Genomic DNA, 17,608 nt, shown 5'->3' with positions numbered 1-17,608 from the left:
TGGGAAACTCTCAGCCTTGGGACTGGGAGCTGGACATGGATAATTACTGGAAACCCTAATGGGGGCAGGGAATGTGCTGGCTGTAAATGGCCCTTTCTTTCGGCCTGATTGGGCTGGACCACTCCCCTTGTTGCTCCTTCATTGGCCCAGGCCAACATCAATCTGTTGATTTCCAGGTCCCCCTCAAGTTTGAAACTTTTTTTACGAGGAGAGGGAGGAGGAATCGGGTTACAACAAACTCTTGTAACCGATCTCACAGCCGCCGAGAGAAGAAAACACTCTTTCAATAATTTACACATCTGTGCCTGATACGCGGTTACAGAGCAGAAGACAGCAGCGAGGCGAGGACGTGTTTTTCCTTATCGAGATCCGACAAAACAACATCCACAAACATGCAGTGAAGCGACTTCTCTCTGCTCTGCCAGGATGAAGACCTGAGAGACTTTGTTCAGATCACCTAGTCTTCTTGTTGGCTGACAACTCCTGTGTGCCGCTGAGTTGAGAGAAAGGTGAGTTCACCGGCTGATCTTAACGCTCGAGCGGGTTTTAATGACACATCCCATCAACAAACAACCAACGGTCACTTTTATTAACAGACCGAGGCCTGTGGTCAACACCCCTCAGAAATTATTAGGCCGTTTAAAAGTTAACTTAATTCAATGCAGAGCAGCTTTTATAATGGTCACCGGACACAATTTAACTCAATAAGACTCATTTTTGTTTGCTCGGCCAACTTTAACGGGCTGCATTTCTCATACAAAGTTAGCGGAAGTGACGGTCAATCATTTCATGCTTATCAGACAGGACGTGATTCAAATGTAGCATTTTGATATCAAAGCGAGCAGCAACTGGCAACAAAAATAGCTTCAGTTTATTATGCTAAACAGGGTCATTATGGACCATAATGGGTGATTATTATAGTAATGAAACTGACTGATGAGTTTTGGACTCAATAAGATTTCATTATTCATTGGGTGACAGTTTTGTAAGTCAATGCTATTTAGCAACTTTTATGTGTTTTATTAGAAGCTAAAATGAGGAGGGGTGTCACTCAAGTCAAGAATTAAACTAAGAGGTTAGTAATTTTTTCTGTCAAAAAAGAGGATGAAAAGTACTTATTAGGTTTAGTAGTTATTGATAAGAAATGGAAAACATGACACAATGGCTAACCTGATTTGATGTCATCTGACACAAATTTTTGGATAATTGGATTCCTTGTCAGAATGCTCTTTGACAAATATCAACCACATTTAAATGTTAGACCTTTTTGTAGGGTTTCAGATGCTTATTTCTGTATTAGATATATAGTGTCCATGTAGTTTTAGAAATGAGAAACAAGACTTAAAGCTCCTGTGAGCAACTTTCGGTTTGTGTTGATTTTGGCGGCCCTGTGGACAAAGCCGTACCTCTTATCTCTTTGATTATTTTGTCCTGTATATGCTTAAGTGGTTTGTTTTTTTTACCAAAATCTCACCCTGCTTTCTTTAACAGTCATATGTATCACTCACTTTACATTTTTATCCTGGAAAATGTAAACAAAGGCAGCGTGCAGTTAATCGCTTCGTCTAACACCTACCGCCCGCCAGCGGTTTCAGGCATTAAAAATAACTTTATAGAAACGAGCAATCATGTCGCTGATGGTCTGGTTTGCCTTTGTAGGCCATATAAAGTCATCAGAATTAATTTCAGTCTGTTTCATAACCAGCGAAAAACTCCTCACAGGAGCTTTAACATTTGTAAAACACCATACAAATACAAAAGTGGCAAGTTGAGGCAATATTTTAAAATAACTTAGCATTTTACGTCTGTAGTTATGGTCTAAAATCTACACAATTTACCGTCTACCAAGAAGTTGAGGAAAGGTGTAAGAATGGTTTAAATAAAATGCTATCACCCCTGCTTGTTTTAACACCGAATAAACCTCATTTTAGTCTCAGTGTAACCCCCTGCATTTCCAAACCCACTGAAAAGATGAAGAAGAAGCAGACATATGTTTTGCAAACACTGATATGTTTTGTAACACATGCTGTGTTTACATTGTAAAGCTCCTCACCAGAACAAGGCTTGAGTGTGGATGAATGGCTCCACTGTGCTGCCGGGGCTCTGGCAGGTAGCAGCACACATTATCATGCACAGCCTCAACAGACATGTCAAATGAATTATGGTCCTGGATCAGGACTCGGAGTTGCCTCTCTCTTTGCATTAGCTGTATCAGTGGTGATATGATTTTTCCATTTTTAGACCTACTCTGTTTTAGATGCTGGGGCTTCTTTTGTGTCTTTGTTGATGGTAGCAGTAGCTGACGCCCCTGGTGCAGAGACTGGGCCGAAATCTGTTGTAGGTTAGCTGCAGGACTGAATATATCTGCATTATATTAGCCAGAACATGGAAAGATATTGGCTAAATAAGCTAAAACTGTTTATAATAGTTGATAAATCCAATGCTTTTGAGCACAAATGCAAAACATTCCCCAGTTTCAGGTACTCCATTCTGATTTATAGTTTGTTTTTTATGTTATATATTACTGCACTTTGCTTATATTTGGGTTGAGGTCTTTTAATTCAATCATTTGTGATTTAAAGATGCCTTCTTTGGCGCTTGGTAATAGTGCACTATTTTCATACACTTTCTAGGCTAACCTTATTGTCCCATTCGAAAGAAGCAATGCCTTCATTGTTATTTTAATACACTTGGGGTTTGGACTGCTGGTCAAGCAAAACAAACACTATAAAGAAGCCACATTAAGCTTTAGATAATCATGATGCATATTTTTTTTACTATTTTATGATATTTTGTTCTAAAAAGATTAATCGGTTGAACAATTTTATAATCAATCATGCAATAATCATAAGTTACAGCCCTAAAATACTAGAATTGTTGCCTTAGACAGCATGAAAATATAGTGTGACTGAAATGTAGCGCAAGATGAACAATTAAAGTCAGTTTATTTTAGATTTCATCCCTGACTGCTTTTAATGAGGATTTGCTTTTCATCATTAATCATAGCTTTGTGCATCACAACAGCTTTATTATTGTTTCAGCGGCACAATGCGATCCGGAAAGACGAGAAATAATAATAACTGCCCGGCAGGATTAAGTAGACGCTGGAAAGCCTTGTCTATGTATATTTCAGTGTAACTGTATCTCTGCTGCAGATCCCCTCCTCTGTGTGTCTTTTTAGAATAGGACAATACAGTCACGTTGCCAGACATTCCCCATGCAGTGTTATTAAGGGCAGAGCTGGAAATTGCGGCAGTAATGCTAGAGACACTGTTGAGTCCTGCTGAGGAGGATCCATGGTAACTCGCCGACGAGACAGGAGAGGTGTTTGACCTGCTTTTACTAGGCTGCAAAGTTCAGCCCAGCACACAGGTGGCCTCCAGTTTCCCTGGAAACCCAAAACACTCGGAGCATGTGGCCTCGTCTCAAAGAGCAGAGCCGCATGACCTGCAAATATCATGACATTGTTTGAAAGGGAGAGAGTGAGCGGTGTTGATATATGCCAGGCTCATTTGAGATCCCACTTGAGTCGTCTATTAGTCACAGTCTTGTCCTCTTATATTTGCCCCCCGCTGTTTTCACTGATCTCCACCCCTGCTGCTCTTGGAGCCACGCACACTTGTATTTGCAGCTCAATTGACATACTGGGTTAACAAATTATACTCTCCAGGCTTCAAGTGAATAAAATTAGTCATAATGTGCCCTGCTCTTAGGGTGGCCTTAATTAAAATGTCATAGGCCCAGACATCAGTCATAGCTCAAGCACCAGTTAGCACCTTGGCTATGTCAAGCATTATGTGCAGATGCTAATTAGACGGAAAGAATATGTAATTAAACTTGAACATGTGAGAGTGCTCTTGTCTTTATGTTCAGCTGTCTTATTCTGACTCGACTCAGTTGTAATCTTAGAACATTTTTAATGCTGGAACAAATGTTGAGTGTTGTGTTTGCTTGGCAGCACAGCAGCCCCTGTATTCCCAGTCTTATTACACATGCGTAACGCTGACTGACGTTGCAGAATTAACAACATCAGCTCACAGCCACCGTCTCTGACTGCATACGCTGCCCGTCCAGCCTGTATCCCCGGCTCACATCCCTGCCCCAACCTGTTGCGCCGTAGCATGCTCCTCTTCGCCCCGGGTCTATTTTAGACCAAATCGGCAGGCTGAATTATTAATCTGCGATCCATTATATAGCGATGTGTTAATTATTAATTTTGCAGCAGGCTCTGGCAGATCTGAGAAAACCGTTAAAAAGGGGGTAGGACGGGGCAGAGCAGGAGGCACTGATTGCCTCCTTTCTCAGCAGATCTGCACAAGTCTTCACAGATGACGACTGTGTGGGAAGATGAGAGAGCGACAGCACATCACAAGCAGATCCACTATTTTATCCAAAGCCTGCATGTTCACATGTGTGCGTCTATGCAATTATGTCCCATGTGCCAGACCTGCTGAACTAGTTGAGCGTGTGTAGAAAAAGAGAGAGTTCTGCACATAAGGCCCGACATATACAATTGTAAACACACACACTCTGTAACCAGCTCTGGCTCTCTTTATTAGCAGTCAGCGCCTCCTCTGTTATGCAACATCTCAAGAGAAAGAGTGAAACAAACACTACACAACTTGATGAAAGATGGATTTGCAGCATTCACTTGTCCTGAAATCCTGCTGCTGGTTCCCTCACAGTGGAGTGGTTCCTGTAGCAGTGCTCGTTTGAGTGGTTACTTGTCCTCTCTGAACACAAAGCACGGATGTACCTTATATAACGAGCAGGATTGTCTATTGTTTCTCAAAGTGGAGAGCGATTATATCACACAGCTGGGCAGGATCTGTGGAGGAAGAAGTTTTCTGATTCAAGATTTCCTGATAAGAATGAACTCTAATGACATCCGCGATTCTTTCCGTCAAGATCGAGATGCTTTTATTAAACTTTCTCTTAAGTGATTTTGTTTCTCGCTTCAAGTTTGAGGCTTTTCTTATTTTTTAGGTGTCATTCAAAAAGGTATGACTCCTTCTATTCACACGGTGGCTTCTCTCTATTTACCCTTCCCTGGTGGGAGTTGTACCAAAAGGCAGCAGAGTAAATACAATATGTTTAAAGAGTGTACACAGTACAGCAGCATCCAATCCACGTCGACCGCCCGCAATAAATACAACCTTTATGAGGCTTATCATGTGTAGTTTTTGTTGGCACTGAGCCAAAGAGGTTATCGTGTAACTGTAAGCAAGGGAGGTGTATTTAGAAAGTGTTCATACTATTATTTTAAGTAACCCAATACAACAAAACTCTCAAACAAGACTAGGTCAAAACCTTGCATCAGCTCAATGTGCGCTTCTGTGGGCAATATGTTACAAGGACTGTCCTTATGAGGCGGATGACAACATGTTTGAAAGCAGATGCGCACTGCGGACGTAGATGAGGACAGCGGACGAGCAGCGGAGGAGCAGCCCCGCCTACTCCCCCGAACAAAGTATTCAGAGCCATATAGACAGAGAGTCGGGTCAGTGGAGGTCCAATATGCTCCATGATCTGCCATTGCGATGTCGCAGCTCTCTCTCTCTCTCTCTCTCTACGCCTGTGAAAGCACCGTCACTCAGTCAGTCAGTCAGTCACATACAGACCCATGTGTAGGGCTGACCCCAGCAGTCAGCCAAAAATAGCATAAAGTTGAATAGCTATACAATGATAATTAATCCAGAAAAAAATGATCATCACAATTCCTATTCAGGCTCCTCAAATGAGACGATTTGCTGCTTTTCTGTGTCCTATGATAGTAATTTGCACATCTTGGTTCTGTTGCTTCGTTAAAACTGATGACTGTATATATAAAAGGACGATGCGTCTCCATCTGCTCTCATTGTACAACATAGAAGCCAAAATAACCCCCTCCCACCCCTCCCAGCATTAAATTAAAACTAAACTTGTCAGAAAAATGGAAACACTTGATCAGCATGATGAGAACTAACTATAATGACAGAAACCATGTTTTAGAAAAATGTATTTGCCGTGTATTTCGATTTTATAGTTTGACTCATGTCCCATCTGTTAACATGGAGGAGGCGGGCTTTATGACCTATACTGCAGCCAGTCAGCAGGGGGCGATAGAGAGGGTTTGGCTTCACTTTTGGGGAGCTGTCATGTCGTCCATCTTTTTATACAGCCTATGGTAAAACTAGCAACTTTTTGACATCATATTGGACATTTTTTGTCTTGAAAAAAAGCAGTGTTTCTAACCTCACAAACTTCCTGTCACTCAGACAAAATAAGCAATTAAATCAGTCATGTTAGGCTTCTGGAAATTGTGATTAAACAAATAACCCAACAAATCAGAAATTAACATCTTATAGGTTTTTATCAGTTTTAGGCTGTTAACGTTCTGTATTAGTGGTGTTTTGTATTCATTGTGCAGTAGGCTGCAGAAAACAGCAGGACAGAGGGGACAGGAGGGGGTAGAGGGGGAAGGACTTACGGTGAAGGTCATCGGGCAGGATTCAAACTGAAGGCGTCTCAGTTACATGGTGTGTGGCTTGGACCTCTGGGTCACTGAGGTTTATGCTTTGAAAATATAAAGGAATTAAATCAGAGAGAATCTTAATCATCTACCTGTGAAACATTAATTCAGCTTTCGAGTCTTGACTGATTATGTTGAGTAAACGGCAGAATAAAAAGGCTACAATCAACCATGAGAGGTAATTATGGACGCATATTGTGTGGAGGGCAGATTTTGAGGCGGTTCGTGTTGTGTGCTGCATGATTCGGGTATGATTTATGTCTGTTCGCAGAGTTCGAGAGCAGTCAATCTCCACAAATAGGAGCCGTTCTCTGTAATCGCCTCCATCTTCTAGCAGTTGAGATGCTCTGTGCTGATGGAGTCGTCTCTGTCTGGGTCACAGTGCCCCCATCCATGTGACTACTGATCCCTGAAGAGTATGAAAGTCGTGACATTTTCTGCTGCCATCTACCAATCACTTGTAAAACGATGTGTCATGGAAAGTTCTTCCATCTCTGCCAGAGCCTTTTTTTTTTTTTGCAACTTGAGGTGGCCAAGTACACGTAGAAACACATTTTATATCGGTTTGTGTCTTTATTCTGACTGTTATCTGTATCCACCAAGCTGTATAGATTGGCAGCAGGTAGCAGGAGTGGTGATATTTTGGGTGCTGTGGCCTCTTCTTCCTCATGAAGCATGATGGCGTGGGTTAGAGTGGGCGGAAGCCACAGGTGTATCCAATTTCTGGCTCTTTCTCACCTGTGACACCTCGGCTTTAGTTTGACTGACAGGCGAGTACAGTCGGTGCAGAGGCTGCATCCTGGATCCTGGTCAATGCTCCCCTTTGGAAAACTAACGCCAGGCTCACAATATGTTGGATTTATTCTAAATATGAGCAGCCAGAAAGCTAAAGATGTTCATACAAGTAGCATGTGAGGAACCTCTGCGCCGTATGCAGTAGCTGTCTCCTTTATGGTGTAAACATAGGCGACAAATGAGAAAACAGCTTGTGGGTTAAAGTTCCCGTGAAGTCAGCACAGTTACGTCTTGCCTTGTTAGCCACCTTTAAGTGAGTGCAGGCCGACATGGACAATCTTTCTTTGTGGATAATAGTGTTTTACAGTTTGTCATTTCCTGGAAAACATAATAAAATGTTGATGACTCATCCTGCACTTGGGGGCGTTCACAAATTTTGCCTCCACTGAAACACTTTCTGGAATTGTACGCCCCTCCCCCCATGATGCACGGGGCCATATGAGCTACCCAGCAGTTATTACTTTTGCTACAATGTTCTCAGTTTGACTCCCCCAAACGCCAATCAGCATCTACAAGTCCCTCACTAGCTTTCACAGGAAACCCATAACCATGCACACTCATATGTGCCAGCCGTTTCATGGGAACACTAGATACGATGACATCATCTTTGAGGAGCTCAAGCCAAGACATTTTTCTGCTTCATTTAAAGGATAAAGGATCCAGTCTTTCACTGGACACAAAACTAACTTGTATTATGAAGCTACAGCAGACACGCAGCTTGTCTGAGGCCGTGATTGAGTTTAATGACAGCATGTTGAAATGCTCGTAAAGAAAGCTAACATGATGTTTATCGGGTGTAATGTTTGCTTTGATGAGCACATTAGTTTAAAGTGTTAGCATGCTCATTAGCACTTGAAGGAAAGCTAAGGCTGAAAGAGTGTCAGATCGGATTATCCCGAGATGATGGGTCTAACAGTTCATCCAGGGCGTCAGTAGTTGTCGAGACACTTCTTTGGACTGACCCACAATCAGACCAGCTTTTCCCTCCGCCACGCCTCTTTCCAGCAGACTCACGATAACATGTAGGAGTGATTTTTACAGCCCTTCTTCTCTGCATCGGTCTCAAAGGTCCACAACGGCCACATTGTTAAACCGCCAAATGAAAACGACAGCCAGCAGGAGTTGTCGTCCCACGCGTTTCCCTTTCCCCAAATGAATTAGGCAGAGCTTTCAGCTGTAGTGTCCCCGACGCAGACTTTAGCCTCTGCATGCCCTGAAACTCCAAAGAGACCATGCAAATTAAACCCAGATAATAAAGGGCCTAACCGACTTCATCTGACCCAGCTTCAATAATCCTCCAAGGACCAGAGAGGACAGCTGGGTTATTACTTCGTCATCATGGCTTCTTTTTTACCTCCATCCCTCAGTCGGGCTGTCACGCAGGGCTGACATGGCTGTCTGCACCTGCAGGAGGGTGTGAGAGTCCCAGGGTGCATGAGGCTCCCTCACTGTCAACATGCATCCATCCGGCAGTGTGGACGGTCTGGTTTCATTTCCATGAGTTCTGTTTGCTCAGCGTATGTCTTTGTGAGTGAATGTATGCGGGCTCTTTCTAAGCCAGTTGATGATTCTGTAGCTTGTCTAACTGCTGTAATTATGCAGAGGATCTGTCGGCGGCCGCAATCTGTCTTTGTTTTTCATTTTCAGCTGCTCAGCAAACCAGACCTATCAGTGATGCAGATGTTGGTCTGTGCGGTTTCTGCGTGCAGTGCTGGCTGCGGCTTTTATGTTTCTGCAGAAACACTCAGCAGGCTTTGCTGCTGTCATGTCTTGTTCTGCTTTAAATCCGTTAAATTTTTGCCTCTATAAATTCTGCGGAGACGCTGTGTCAGGGTTGGCCAGGCTGTCCCTGGGCACAGGACTTCACAGGCCATTTAGATTTGGCTCTAACCACTCTCATGCTGCAAAGTCACCGAAAAAAAAGATTCCTTGATCGAAAACCTTTTCATCACACCGAGCACCTGTCCCTTGAGGACCTTATTTTTTTCTCACAACCTTTAGTTTTCTCTCCTTCAGGAAAATGGCGGGGTGGAAGTGACAGCCTCGGTTGAGGATCTCGCTCCATCCTTAGGAGTGCCCGTGTCACTTTTCAGCCTTGAGTGAAACCTCGGACAGACTATCCTAAGTGGCACGGCGTTAAAAGTGTTTGTATGAAAGAAAAACACTCTTTCTCACCCTTCACCATCCTCCTCCTCCTCTTCTTTTTTTTTTTTTTTGTTGTTCGTCTGCAGGCGACACAGAGTTGACAGCTATGATGGCTCCGGTCCCCGACGAGAGAGGAATTTAATGAGCACTATGAAATCACCCTCCAATCTGAGAAAGAGGTTGCTCTTCTTAATGTGCCCATTATCCATTCGCACTTCTCAAAACTCGTACACGTCTATCAGCAAGGGGCGCAGCGAGAGAGAGGAAAAGAGGCTGAAGAATGAAGACTTCCTCTAAGTGTTTCACGATTGTCCTCTTGAGGTCCGCGGCTGTGATTAGAGGGGTGACGGCAGGACTAAGTGATTGTTTGCAGTCGCCGCTCAGAAAAGAAAGATTGTTTTTTTTGCGGTGTGATCATTAGTGTCTCTCTGCTTGTTATCCGTTTCACACACATTGCATCAGGGCAGGATTTTCTGTAACAAGTGCAGCTTGGCGGGTGTAGAGTTACAATGAAACGATAGATGAGGATCAGCCGGTGATCCAGCAAAAAGGCCCGATTTGAAGCGTCCGGCACCTGCAAAGAGAAGGAGTAAAACTAGATTCAGCATGAGACGGTGTATAAATGACCTCTCATTCAAACGCCTACATTTCCCCCATGTTTCTGGATTGATTTATAACACACACACACACACACCCCGCCCTTTGTGTCTCCATCTCTCTGCCTCTTGTCTTCGCTCTCCCTCTCCTCGTGCGTCTCCTCCCTGGGAAGCATCCTGCTGACACTCTCTCCAAGGAGTCTTATTGATATTCTTGGAGAGGCATTGCAGAGGGAGGGAGAGAGAGAGAAATGAAAGTCACACACTGTAGCAGCAGACGCACTTGCCTTCTAGTACCAACAACAGTAAAAAAAAAAAAAAAAAAATCACAAGTCACCCAGCAGGGATATGTCATCGTTCATATTGTCTGCTGCACTAATAGAATCTCTCCTGCTTTGGATCTTTATTATTATTCGCCAGCACGTGGAAAAGCAATCTGCCAGTCAGGGAGATTTCCAGTGAAGCTTTAGGGATACTTTCATGTGGAGGGATATTGTACAGAGATTAAACCCCTATTGTGATGTGAATGGGACTCAAGATAATTATATTTGTGCAGTCACCTATTAGGCTGCATCTAGAAACGCCGTCCCAGATATCAAGAAATAAGATCTGACTGTTAAATACTTTCTCCTGAGGCGAGGAAGCGTCACACTAACTTTGTGCTGCATCTTAGGAATCAGGGAAACTCTCACCAAAGCAAAGGAATGGAATATTTTAATTCCTACTGCGACGTCATTATAATATAAACATGTTTGTCTCTGTAGAGCTGAAAAGATTTATTCCTGAACTGATTAGTCAATCATCAGAGATGAGTGTGCAGCTATTTTAGTCATTGTTTGAGTCATTTTACAAGCAGCAGCTCTGTTATTTTAGCCTCTCTAATGTGAGCATTTGTTAATTTTCTTCTTTGCTTCAAAGTGAACTGATTACCGTTGTTTTCAGGGAAATGTGGGGAGTAGAGAGTGTGGGATAACGTGCACTAAATGATCGACAGACCAGGAGTCGAACCTGCGACCAGCACCCCTATCCTTAGCCCTTTTTTACACCGCGACTCTGCCTCAGCGCCGTAACGAAGCTCCGACAGAGGTGTAATAATCCCACCTTGAACTGGCAGCGTATAAGGGGCTCTTGTGTTTTTAACTGTTGGTAGAAAAAAAGACATGTAGACTGACCTTTCACCTTTGCCTCTGGGACATTAAAGCAGGATGATTACTTGATGACGAACCTTGTTTCTCCATTCCTATTATTCTAAAAAGTGTTTTCATTTGTAAAAATAAGCCTTAATTAACGTCTTAATTATTAATTGTACTCTTAAAAGGACCTTGCCTAAATGCAGGACTGTCACAAGTGCAGACAACACTGTAAATAAATCATAACATTAAGTTAACTGAAACAGTTAGTTGGTTTCTTGATTCGCAGTGAATCTTAATCAAATAAGATAAAAAGTTAATTTGAGGACGTGACCTCAGGCTATGAGAAACTCTAACAGACATTTTTGGATGTTTTATGTTTAATTTTAATATTAAAAACCAGCGTGTGGCGGCCTTATTTCAAGTTTGGAGAATAAAAAGTTAAAGGAGCTTTTTCATGATTCAAAACACAAAATTAGTTCAGTTTTAGTTGTTTTTGTGTCCCTGTTTGAAGACTTTATGAACGTTTGGATTTCCAGTACAGCCCCTCCTCTCCGCTCTAATTCATCACCGCCTGCACCGATACTGTGCGGTAGTTGAAATCATCCTTTTGTTGCCCGTCTCCTCTCGTGTACTCGCAGGTGATCCTTTGAGACCTGTGAAGGTCAGAGAGGGAGTGTTCAAGAAAATACCTGTATTAATTTATTTTCCATAACCACTGAATATACAAACCTTTAAAGGTGACCTGCAGCATTAAGACGCGGTTGCTGAAGTGTTGTGTCGTGCTGTGGAAAGCCTCATTTGATAGGAGCGATGTGGTGTTGGTGTAAAGCCGGTGGCCCCTGTGACCTCCAGTATTTATGCTCCTCCATGGTGGGCGCTTCCTTTCACTGAGTCACCCTGCTCTGGCACACACACGCACTCAGAGCCAGCGTCATACATAAATCAAGCAACACGCGTGTGGTGAATGACTTTGCAGCCTCTGTCTCCTGCTCGCTGTCACACACACATGCACGCCTTGTTCTTCGGATGTGTCTACATGTCTAGATTAAATTGTCTGCTTTGTGCGGTCGAGCTGTATCTGACTTTAATCCTGCACGCGTTGTGACACATTCTTGTCTAACTATGTTGTAGGCTGGGAGCCAGAGGGTTGCTGGGACTAATTTGACAGCTGCCACGGCTCATTATCTAATAAAGGGGACAGTTCTTGGCCCCGAAGTTTAAACCGCATTAGTGTAGATGATATTTGCAATAACCTCACACATTGCAGGCTGTTAGTGTGTCTATGTTTGTTCCTTGAGATGAGAAAGTCGGAGCTACCATCCAAGAAACGGATGCTCTCCATTTATTTCTAGTTTCAGATCACTAGCAGGAAATAAAATCCACTGTCTTAACATGAAACACGTTTAACTCAAGTGTTTTCCTCTATTCTGTCTCCTCTTGACCCAGACTTAACCATGGACTCCTTCAGCACCAAGAGCTTAGCCCTGCAGGCGCAGAAGAAGCTCATGAGCAAGATGGCCACCAAGAGCGTGGCCAGCCTCTTCATCGACGACACCAGCAGCGAAGTGCTGGACGAGCTGTACCGCGTCACCAAGGAGTACACCCGCAACCGCAAAGAGTCCCAGAAGATCATCAAGAACCTGATCAAGATGGTGGTGAAGCTGGGAGTGCTCTACAGAAACAACCAGTTCAACACCGAGGAGCTGATCCTCGTGGAGAACTTCAGGTAGGCGGAGAGTCCTTTAAGTCCTTCAAGGAGCAGGTTTGAGAATGAGACATTTTGCTTTCTTTCCAAAGAGTTACAACAGAAGTTTGATACCACATTTATGTCTGTGCTTTGAGTATAGAGCAAAAGCCTAGAGCTGATTAGCTTACCTTAGCTTACCTTAGCTTACAAACTAAAAGCTAAAGCTAGCCTGGCTAACTAAAGCTTATCTTGTTTGTTTAATCTGTTCACAAACGGTTATAATGACAATTTGTTGTGTGAGAGGAAGTTACAAGCTGGGACTACAAGAAGACAATAATTACAACAAAGTAAGAGGGGGAAAACACTCGCATCAGCCTCTGAGTAAATCTGGAGATACCAGGAATTACTAAAAGCTGTAATATCTTCTAACTGGTTAAATGTATTCACAAAGCGTTGATTCACAGTTGCCAGTGCGTGTCATAACATTGCAAAAGTAGCTCATTTAGGCTATTCAGATGATGCGATTGCCTGGCTAGCAGTGGGGATAAGAATGTTTGAACTAGAGCCCGACTGATTTATCGGTCAGCCTATTTTATCGGGCGATATTAGCATATCGCAGATATATATCGGTATCGGCGAGTTAATCCTCCAATATGCTCCAATACTGATATATGAGTTTTTGCAGACTATAAAATATATAAAGTTACCTGGACAGGTGTAAGGCAGCAGAGTCATGACGTCTATTAACAAACAGAGGGCACTATGTTTATTTTTCAACACATGGGCCAGACCCATAACGCTTTATACAAAATACAGTCAGGAAATGTAACAGCCACCTCACTCGTAGTTACAACTATAAACCAGCACAGAAATGACAATTACCAACATATGCAGAACAAATGTTCTGAACAGACACATTACAAACACTAACAAAAATTATTATTAACAACTCAAACTACTCAGTCAGCACTAGGCGGCAGGCATGATGGGAAATGCAGACCGTCCCTATGACTGGCAGAGTGTGCATCTGTTCTTTTTTTGTATAATATATAAATATCAGCCAATATATATAGATATCGGAATTTTTTAGTCCCTAGTATCAGAATTGGCATCGGCCCCAAAAATCCAGTATCGGTCAGGCTCTAGTTTGAACTATCCAATGTTGTGTGATTGCAGCAGATTTGTTAGGAAGTCACTTTTAGGAGTGCTGGTTTAGCTCAGTTGGTAGAGCAGGCGCCCCGTATAAAGAGTCCTCGACGCTCTTGGCCTGTCCATCATTGGTGCATGTCATCCCCCACTCCCTCCTCCTTAGATTTCTTGTCTCTCTTCAGCTGTCCAATCAAATAAAGGCAAAACCCCCCCCCAAAAATCACAAAAAAAAAGTCACTGTTAGAGATGTTTGAAGGCACATTTTAGCATTATACACCAGGCGAGCTAGCTGGCTCCAGTCTTTATGCTAAGCTAGGCTAATTGCTTCCTGGTTCTTGCTCTGATTTTTACAAACAGACATAAGGATTGTGTCATTCCTCTAATTTAATACTACAAAAGAGGGCAAATAAGGATATTTTCCTAAAATGGCTACATGAAGAGCTTCTGTCACTTCCTGCCATATATTTACATAATGTAAAAATGTTTCTCAGAAGGTGACGGACCTTTAGAAACAACAAGGTCCCAGTTGAGAGCCTCAAGTAGGGACATCTGCAGTTCAAGTATATTCTGTGTGCTGATGGAGGCAAATTAAGGAAATTGACTTTCACATGAGTTTCTCTATTTCCCACTAAAAAAGAAAAACTCAGCTTGGAGGCATTTGAAGCTGACATTAGTGCACAGTATGGAGAATGGTGATTATGTTAGCATGGAGATGCATCGCTGTGAAGGACAATCCTATAACTGATAGAGGGGGATGTGAAACTTTTCAAAAGAAAATCATAAGACAGCAGTTTCTATTTTTACTTCCCTCTGCTGCTCCAGTCAGAATTAGAAACTGACAGCCTCTCCTCTCTCCTGTCGTCTCACAGGAAGAAAGTTCACACTCTGGCCATGACGGCGGTCAGTTTCCACCAGATCGAGTTCACCTTTGACCGCCGCGTCATGAGCGCCATTTTGAATGATTGCCGTGAACTGCTGCACCAGGCCATCAAACGCCACCTGACAGCCAAGAGCCACTCGCGAGTCAACCACGTGTTCAATCACTTCGCCGACTGCGACTTCCTGGCGGCTCTGTACGGGCCATCGGAGGTCTACCACGGTCACCTGCAGAGGATCTGTAACGGGGTCAACAAGATGCTCGACGAGGGGAACCTCTGACCTTTGACAGCCCCGTCATCGGACGCCTTTACCTCCCGTCGCCCCCTCGTGTACCAACATGCAGGATTTCTTTTTTTTTAAGGTGACAATGTCGAAACTTTTTACTTTCCATTTGTTGTTTTGTGTTCGTGTGCCTTTCAGCCATTACTGTAACACTGAAACTCTCTTTGCTAGTTTGTCCAAAGCCTGATTGTTTTGTTAATCCACAGCAGATGTTGTATTTTGAATGAATGTAAAACTTTACGCTCTTATCAGTATATACAGGAGACGGAGCCTTGACAACTGTGCCTTAGAAAAACATATTTTTATCTCCATTCCAAGGGCAGTTTGCTTGCTCTCTTACTTAATCAAAAAGACATGAATCCCGGCACAGGCCTTCAGTTTTATCTCTGTAAGGTGCTTTTAATGGACAAATGGCTTTTGGAGCACCAGGACAGAAAGTGAATTTCAATCTTTCCCGAATACCCAAGGACATAAAGAAGTGATTTATTTTTGTGTTTGTTTTTTTCTATAAGTAGCATTGCACTCAATCCTGAACAAGCGCTGTACTGTACTTTCCCTGCATACGTGAAACCATGTGAACAGTTGAATAATCCTGCTTAGCCTGCATTTTTACAGCTCTCCCCATCATGCACTGAACGTCCACTTTGTTGAGAAGCCAGCCTTTTGTTTAGAGGCACCTATAAACCTAGTTGTACTTATAATAGCCTGGTTTATAGCCACCACATCAAACATGAAGTATTTGGGTCAGAGCGGGACCGTAAACATGAAGGAATTTGATTGTGCTGTGCATTGTTTATTGTTTCCGCGCTGACTCGAGCGTCTCGCTCGCGGCACACTCGTCTGCTCTGACAAACTTAGTTTTTAGACTAAAAATGTCATAATAACGGCAGGGGAGTCGCCAGGTGCAAAGGTTGCTCTGGCATTTTGTCAGAGGGGTAATGGAGCAAGAGTGCAGTCAAAACACTCATCATAATAGATGTTTGCGCCTGGGGTCAGCTGTGTTTCAGGTTTATTGACGTCGCCTCTGGTTTTTATCCAAAAAGCACTAAAACTGTGGTTCAAATTCTGACAGATCTGGACTAAAAAGACTCCCCATGAGCGGTCGGATGAAAGGCTGGACCAAAACTGCAGCTCTGAATCTATGAAAAGGACCAGGCAGGGTATATAGAGATTAGAGCAGAGACAAACACAGTACCTGATTGTGTTCTCCCTCTGCAATTATAGCTCCCCACTCCGGGGTGGTATAATGGCCCGGAGCCTGCCTCTGTCGAGCAGCCTCTCCATTTCACCACACAGCAGCCTCATGTAATGTGATGGAGATTACCATCACTGTTTGCGAGATGCAGAGAAGTCCTTTAATGGAGTGAAAGATGTTGTTGTGTTTCTTCCTTATAAAGGAGCATATGAATAGTTACTACTACCCCTCTCCAACCTCACATAATAGCTGTCTTTTCCTTTTTGTCTATGTGTTTTTGTATCACTGAGCCTGTCTGGGAGATTGTTTTGTGCTGCGGCCTCATTCTGTATTCTGCGTGTGTGTGTGCGCGCGCGTGTGTGTTTGTGTGCGTACCTGTGAGAGAATTGGAAATTGAGCCGTGTAATAAGCGCTGTGCTTTTCCAGATAGGATTGCTGAAACTTTAACTCCATCCACAGCAGCTCTGCCAAAGAAAAGAAGACTGATGTCGCTTAAAATGCAGTCTTTTTTCCAGGGGAACATTCTAGAAAAACAGTATGCACTTGATAATTAGAACTCTGCTTATGGTGATAATGAAGACAAAGGTGGTGGCTGTTTCTTCTTTTTTATTCACTTTTTTATTCTTAGATGGCTTCCCTGAGTTCTATTCTCGTTTGTTGGACCCGTTTGACTCTGACTGCACCATTTTGGCAGGCTTTGAAGTAAATCCTTTTTCCTAATTCCCCCAAAACAGTTGACTTTAATTGTCTTTGGATGTCATTTTCTCCAATCCCTCCACATCTCAGGGTTACTTCAAATCTCCCTCGGTTTAAAATGCATGACACACTTTGCAGAAATCACCACAAACCTCTGCAAACAGCCCCACTCGTTTTACCGAAGCCCTTTTTAAATGAGAGTTGCATTTTTACTATTGTGAACTGTTTTTATTTTCACTCATGTACATATGATTATTTTTGTCTCTTTACTGTATCCAAACACGTCATATATAATACAATTTACTTTTTTAAAAGAATAAATCTGTCGCCTCTTTTTTTCTGAGCGTCTTCCCGTCTGTGTGTTGGATTGGGGGAAATTTCCGGCCAGATCGCGGGGGTAATCTGACTGAATGTCTGACCTGGATTTAGTCGGCCAAATCCCTTCCTCCTGCTCGCAGCATTGTTAGGAAGCGCTGAAAGCAAACACAAACTGACTGACAAACAATTCAAGTAGGGGTCATTTTTTTCCACTTCCTGCAG

The 17,608-nt window shown here is 43.0% G+C and overlaps 1 protein-coding gene across 1 annotated transcript; it reads left to right on the top strand.

Annotated features, from left to right (window-relative positions):
* The first annotated feature begins 223 nt into the window (after window positions 1-223).
* tnfaip8l1 (tumor necrosis factor, alpha-induced protein 8-like 1) lies at window positions 224-17,348 on the top strand. The gene is made up of 3 exons (XM_069679939.1): window positions 224-509; window positions 12,627-12,906; window positions 14,886-17,348. Exons 2-3 carry the CDS (start codon window positions 12,635-12,637, stop codon window positions 15,172-15,174), a joined length of 561 nt encoding a protein of 186 aa, XP_069536040.1. The 5' UTR covers window positions 224-509; window positions 12,627-12,634; the 3' UTR covers window positions 15,175-17,348.
* Window positions 17,349-17,608: the final 260 nt, after the last annotated feature.

This window comes from Semicossyphus pulcher, unplaced genomic scaffold (genome assembly GCF_022749685.1).
Source record: "Semicossyphus pulcher isolate SPU_LCO1_2020_fin unplaced genomic scaffold, fSemPul1.0.p SCAF_4, whole genome shotgun sequence".
NCBI classification, from domain to species: domain Eukaryota; kingdom Metazoa; phylum Chordata; class Actinopteri; order Labriformes; family Labridae; genus Semicossyphus; species Semicossyphus pulcher.
The sequence above is the reverse complement of the archived record's forward strand: the minus strand, read 5'-3'. Positions and strand labels throughout refer to the sequence as shown.

Excerpts from the sequence above, each read along its gene's own strand:
- tnfaip8l1 (XM_069679939.1), top strand. The coding sequence starts at position 12,635 with ATGGACTCCTTCAGCACCAAGAGCTTAGCCCTGCAGGCGCAGAAGAAG. Across the intron at positions 12,907-14,885 it reads ATCCTCGTGGAGAACTTCAG|GAAGAAAGTTCACACTCTGG; the intron begins GTAGGCGGAGAG and ends GTCGTCTCACAG.